Source organism: Arachis hypogaea, chromosome 11 (assembly GCF_003086295.3).
Source record: "Arachis hypogaea cultivar Tifrunner chromosome 11, arahy.Tifrunner.gnm2.J5K5, whole genome shotgun sequence".
NCBI classification, from domain to species: domain Eukaryota; kingdom Viridiplantae; phylum Streptophyta; class Magnoliopsida; order Fabales; family Fabaceae; genus Arachis; species Arachis hypogaea.
In genome coordinates, this window is record NC_092046.1 from 4,528,688 (window position 1) to 4,534,174 (window position 5,487).

At 31.7% G+C, this 5,487-nt stretch overlaps 1 protein-coding gene and 1 non-coding gene across 13 annotated transcripts; one reads left to right on the forward strand and one right to left on the reverse strand.

Moving 5' to 3' along the window:
• Positions 1-633: 633 nt before the first annotated feature.
• On the forward strand, positions 634-4,436 carry LOC112719977 (SAGA-associated factor 11). 12 transcript variants are annotated; one of them, XM_072206346.1, is made up of 7 exons: positions 781-927; positions 1,138-1,162; positions 2,110-2,143; positions 2,261-2,318; positions 3,400-3,711; positions 3,961-4,022; positions 4,124-4,436. In XM_072206346.1, the coding sequence occupies exons 4-7, from the start codon at positions 2,277-2,279 to the stop codon at positions 4,125-4,127; spliced, it is 420 nt and encodes a 139-aa protein (XP_072062447.1). In that variant the 5' UTR covers positions 781-927; positions 1,138-1,162; positions 2,110-2,143; positions 2,261-2,276; the 3' UTR covers positions 4,128-4,436. The 12 variants fall into 12 exon arrangements, with proteins under 12 accessions (XP_025626531.1, XP_025626537.1, XP_025626535.1 ...); XM_072206348.1 differs by lacking the exon at positions 2,110-2,143 and having other exon boundaries at positions 752-927; XM_025770748.3 differs by having other exon boundaries at positions 3,961-4,436.
• A 77-nt stretch (positions 4,437-4,513) lies between these two features.
• TRNAE-CUC (transfer RNA glutamic acid (anticodon CUC)) lies at positions 4,514-4,586 on the reverse strand. The gene has a single exon. It is a non-coding gene; the product is annotated as a tRNA-Glu (tRNA).
• Positions 4,587-5,487: the final 901 nt, after the last annotated feature.

Consider the following 5,487-nt stretch of genomic DNA (forward strand, 5'->3'; position numbering starts at 1 on the left):
ATATATATTTGTTTTTTAAAAACTTTAAAATCTAACCCTATAACGATAGAGAAAAAAAGGGCTAGAATTTAGAATTCTCAAAATTAATATATATAATAAGAGTATTTTAATCATTTTATATAATAGGAATATTGTAGTAATTTTTTATAAAAAATAATATTAATTTAGACGGATTTAAAATTTAATTCACTATTTTTCAGTCAAATTAATTTGTCTGACCTAATTTTGACAAAAATAACATAATTTAAGTGATTATATGTGTTAAATTTTAATTATTAAAAAATATTTAAAAAAAAAGACGTTTTCTGCGTCTTTATGGAAGCATCCCCCTTCTAACTTTACCTCTATTTTTTTCTTAATCCCTCACCTCACTACTCCTACCAAATAAGATACTAAAACATAATTTAGTAAGAATAAATTATCATTTGTACCCATGAAAGATGTAGACGCTGATAAATGTATCCATATAAGAATAAAACGACAATTGTAACCACGAAAAATAGTTTTCGTGTGTCAAAAGCACCCTAACAGACCAATTGCGTAACCAAATATTCTTGGCACGAGGCTATCTTCCGTAGTTACAACTATGATTTTATTCTTATATAAATACATTTGTGGGCATCTATATCTTTCCTGAATACAAATGATAATCTATTCTTATTATTATACACTTTACACCAAACATAGTATTTGTTTCTCCATCTCAATTTCTGTTTCAAATGGTACCTAAATTCTTTCAAAAAAGAAAATTGAAGCCGTAAATTGTATTTTAACCCCAGAATTCCCCCATTTTGCAAATTCTACCCTCTAACGGGGATTCAGGGGATTCGCACACCACAGCACCAATCCACGAATCGGAGCTACACCCTCTTCTCCTTTTGACGATCTCCCTCTGATCTCTCTCTCACGCACACTGTGTCATAAAAGGTTCAAACTTTACTCTATCTTAGACACTTACACCATTTTTTTCATCTCTAATGTTCATGTTTTCTTTCCTTCAATTGTTTTTTATGCTTTCTGGTTTCTACACTATTTTCAGTTTTCTTAAGCATTTCATTTAATTATATTGGAATTCTTGATAGTTCATTGGATAGTTGATTATTCTTGAAATTTGGTTACCTTTTTGGTCATTGCCAGGTGCCTGTTTGTCCTTTGGTTCCGGGTAATTTTCTTTTGTTATTGTTAATGTTTAATGATCAGTTTTGCTTCAATTTGGTTATTTACTGATGTAATTTTGGCTCAAGTGGTGATTTTGTGGTAATTGGAATCGGTTCATACTTTTCATTGCTTTGTTTTTGTGGTTTTTGCATATGTAATGTTGAACTGGTGGATCAGAGAGACTGCAATATATGTGAGAATATGTGGTTTATTCTTTTGCCATTGGAAGAGAAATTTGTCTTGATAATAGATTCATAGAATAATAGTTTGATATTGATAATTACTATTGTGGAGTAAGTAACTTGCTAATCTGAAACTCAAAATGAAAAATTGAGGGATTCGATATTTATGTCTCCTTTGCAAGTGTACTGAAACTATGTATATGAAAAAATATTTTAGCATATGGCTTCTTTGTGATAATTTATGTATAGGTTCTGAATGATTAAGTTGTTCATTCTTTTCATAGCTGTAAAATATGTTGAAGTGAAGATCACAAATAACAATCTTAACCTTTGGCATAATGAGAATAGTCCCCTTTGGTAGCTTTGTTCGCTTGGTTAAATCGGCAAGCAATAGGGACCATGAACTGGCTTTAGGTAGGGTTAGACTCCTCATTGATTTTTCTTATGGAACTTGAAATTGATAGATTGTGATCACAACTTAACAGTAAAAAGGGGGAAAAGATAGCGTGTAGAGAACACAGCTGAAAATTGAGACAAATGGTGAAGCTATATTTTCTGTTTTTGCAATTGATTACGCTTTGATGATTAGATCAATACAATTTGATCAGTTTAAACTTAGTGTGACTCCTTGTTTAAACTTAAACAATCCTGTCCTCTTCACATGATAAAATTTATATCTATGTGTTGTTTGTGGCTGTATCATAGCATCTTAAGCATATACAATCTTGGCATATATTGAGATTCTTTAACTTTTAGTATATTTTGACAGGTAAAACCAATTTTGAACTTTACTGTAGATGCAGGTGATAAAAATATAATTACTGACCCTGCTTGGCATTTCTTTTTGTTTGCTTCGCAGTTGTCTTGTTTATAAATTCCGGGTTTTTTTACCGGCTTTCATTCGTATTGGTATTTATTAGGACTTGGTGAAGACTCATGTCAGCTCCTAATGAGGAAAACTTGTCGTCACATTCCCAGGTGAGTTTTTTCAGTTATGAGCAAGCATTTCTTATGTTTGCAATTAATTCTCCTATCACATTTCACACTCCAATAAACTCTTATTTGAAATCATGCTTGTGCACGTTTATGTGCTCACTTTAGATTTAGGAAGCAACTTTGAGCTAAGTTCTGGGACTGCTGTCATTTTGTTTTTCATTGTATGTTAAATCGATAATATATGGATGATTTGTATTTCTTTCCTCTTCACATTAACCGCTGTAAAGATTTTTAGGATCCATAGTGAAGAGAAATATTGTCTGTCCAGAATTCACAGGGTATTTGTCTTGCTATGAGCATGGTAACCTAATAAATCAAGAAAAACTGGGAATTGATCGAGTTGTGGGTTATTATTGTTCTTGATCCAGTGTGTTTAATCTTCTGTTTACAATGCTGAAGATGTTTTAATATTTTCCTAATGTATTGAATTGCTTATCCTTGCATCATCTGCAGAATCAATTTTGCATACTGTTGTGACATTTTACATCTATGTATTTTATATGCAATTCAAGACTTTGAACTTCAATTAGATGGATTATCTACCTTGACTGTTTATCTAGACTCCAAAGATTGAAATCTAAATCTTGCCGGTGTTAATGTGATTTTAAACATTTTATATCTAATGGTAGCATTATTTTGTTATTATTTTTGGTGAAAGATTCAGTGATGCTTCTAGTGTAAAAGCTAATAATCTTGAACAGCAAACCTTTGAATATGTTACATATTTTTCTTTTAGAATAAAGATGGAGAAAATCGTGAATGCCACTTTTCATTCCATTTTTTGTTATCTTAGTTGAGCAACATGACATAAACACTGACGTTAGATGATAAGCATCAAGCAATAACTCCTGTTTTCATTTTTTTCTTCCTTCACAAAATCCTGAAAACAGAAACCAGTCAGGCCATGAATTTCCATGATAGTATCATTTCTTCTTGTTGTGGGTTGTCTCCCATATGCATGTTCTAAAGTAATTTAGTTGTGTCAGGGAATTGAAACATTAAGATTTATCAAATAATACATTTTTCTCCACTTATACTTTTTCATGCTTCTTTCATTTTGCAGCTCTCATCTCATTTCTTCGCGGATCTCCTTGATTCCATTATAGTCGATGTAGCATCAGAGTGTCACAGAGTAGCAAGGTTGGGCCTTGATTCTAATTTGGAAGAAGAAGATGAAGAATTGAAGTTGTCTGCACAAGCTAGGGTAAAGGTTGCCGATCCTAGCAATAGTAATGAAGCAAATGGCAAGTATGTGGTTGACATATTCGGACAAAGTCATCCTTCCGTGGCAAGTGAAATATTCGAATGCATGAATTGCGGCCGATCCATCATGGCCGGAAGGTTCGCCCCTCATTTGGAGAAGTGCATGGGGAAGGTGATTATTTTATCTCTTAGAACTTTTTTTGGTTTTGAAAAAAGGTGAATTTAAAACATGATGATTACATAGTTGAACACTAATTATGTATAGTCCTCTATTATCAAGACTGTTCAACACTTGTTATATCTTCTTCAAAATGAGATGAAAGATAATATACAATTAGTTGTTAGTGAGAAGTACATTGGTTTTTTTTTGTTTGTCTCTATTTCGTATCATGAAAAATGCTTCTTCTCTGCTCCACCTCAGGGTAGGAAGGCTCGTCTCAAAGTAACAAGAAGCAGCACGGCCGCTGCCGCGCAGAACAACCGGTACTCCCGAGGCAGTCCTGTTTCTACATACTCACCATATTCAAATCACTCTAGCAATAACAGCATGAACCGGTTGCCAAATGGAACCTCCAATTTTGCAGGTGAGGAGCACTCAAATGGGACATTCGAGCCGTGACGAAGTGAGTGAGCATGGAGCAGTGATGTGGCAATGGCTGGCAGGCATGCATGCATGCATGGATTCAGGCTTCCATATCAGCAGTATCATCATCATCATCATCAACTTGGCTTTGCTGGAACACAGCATCATGATGATGTATACGGAGAAAAGGAAAAAGAAAATGGTACTTGTAATTTATATTGGAACTAAGCAATGACAATTTTATGGTAATAAAACATGGCTCGTAGTTTAGTTAATGTATGGAGAAATTAATAGATTGTGATGATTCTGGATTACTGGTGTCTGGTAAAGCAATTGATCAATAATAGCCCGTAGCCCTCGATGTGTACAATTATTTTTTAAAAATAAAAATTTCCGTTGCCGGGACTTGAACCCGGGTCTTTCGGGTGAGAGCCGAATATCCTGACCAACTAGACTACAACGGATTGATGCTTTATTGCAACATAGGTGCTATATATGCGCTACTTCATTTCGTTCAATACTCAATAGATTAAATTTGGATAAAAGTGGTAGATCCTAACATTTCTCTTAACTTAATGTTTCCTAAGTAAAAGATAACTCCGATATATATCATCATATCAATTAAATATTTTTCTAATAAACTATTTTACGTATACGTAAAAAAAAAAAATAATAACGACCAAATAAATAACTCACATAAATTATATATTAAAATATAAAATATACATTAAAAATGTGTAAAATAACATATGTATATATAAATAAATATTCAATAATTAATTTTTAGTATATATATAATATTTTTTTAATAAAATATAATAAATTTTACTTTGAGCCATTTATTAGATAAATATTCCCAAACATAGTTTTAGATTTATACTTTTTAAATATACAATTTTTTGTTGGCGGTTTATTGTTAATTTTGATTATTCTCCTAATTGAACCATTTTCATTAACAGACGAACTTTGTAGGCATAATATACACTTTTAATATATTTAGGAGCAATACTATATAACTAATAAAATTCATTAATTTTTGGTTAACACTTAGCTAGCCAACACTTTATATTCTAAATACTAAATTCGACACATTAAACCATAAATCCTAAATCTTAGTAGTATAAAAATAAGATATTTAACTAAGGTATTAGCTAAAGTATTAACTAATATTGATAAAAAAAAGTTTTGGTCTCCTAATATGTTTCTATATTTATTAAGTGAAAAAGGTTAGATAATTTTTCTTATCACGTAATAAGAATAATATTTAAGAATTTCATATGTGCTATGGCCTATGGGAGACTGTTTTCCTTTGTGAGAATCCATATTGGTTACGTTGTTGGTGGTTATTATTATTAAGGGTATTTT

Bases quoted from the DNA above. Each gene is read 5' to 3' on its own strand.
- LOC112719977 (XM_025770746.3), top strand. From the start codon at position 2,277: ATGTCAGCTCCTAATGAGGAAAACTTGTCGTCACATTCCCAG. The intron at 2,319-3,399 runs GTGAGTTTTTTC...TTCATTTTGCAG, and splicing joins ACTTGTCGTCACATTCCCAG to CTCTCATCTCATTTCTTCGC. The intron at 3,712-3,960 runs GTGATTATTTTA...GCTCCACCTCAG, and splicing joins TGGAGAAGTGCATGGGGAAG to GGTAGGAAGGCTCGTCTCAA.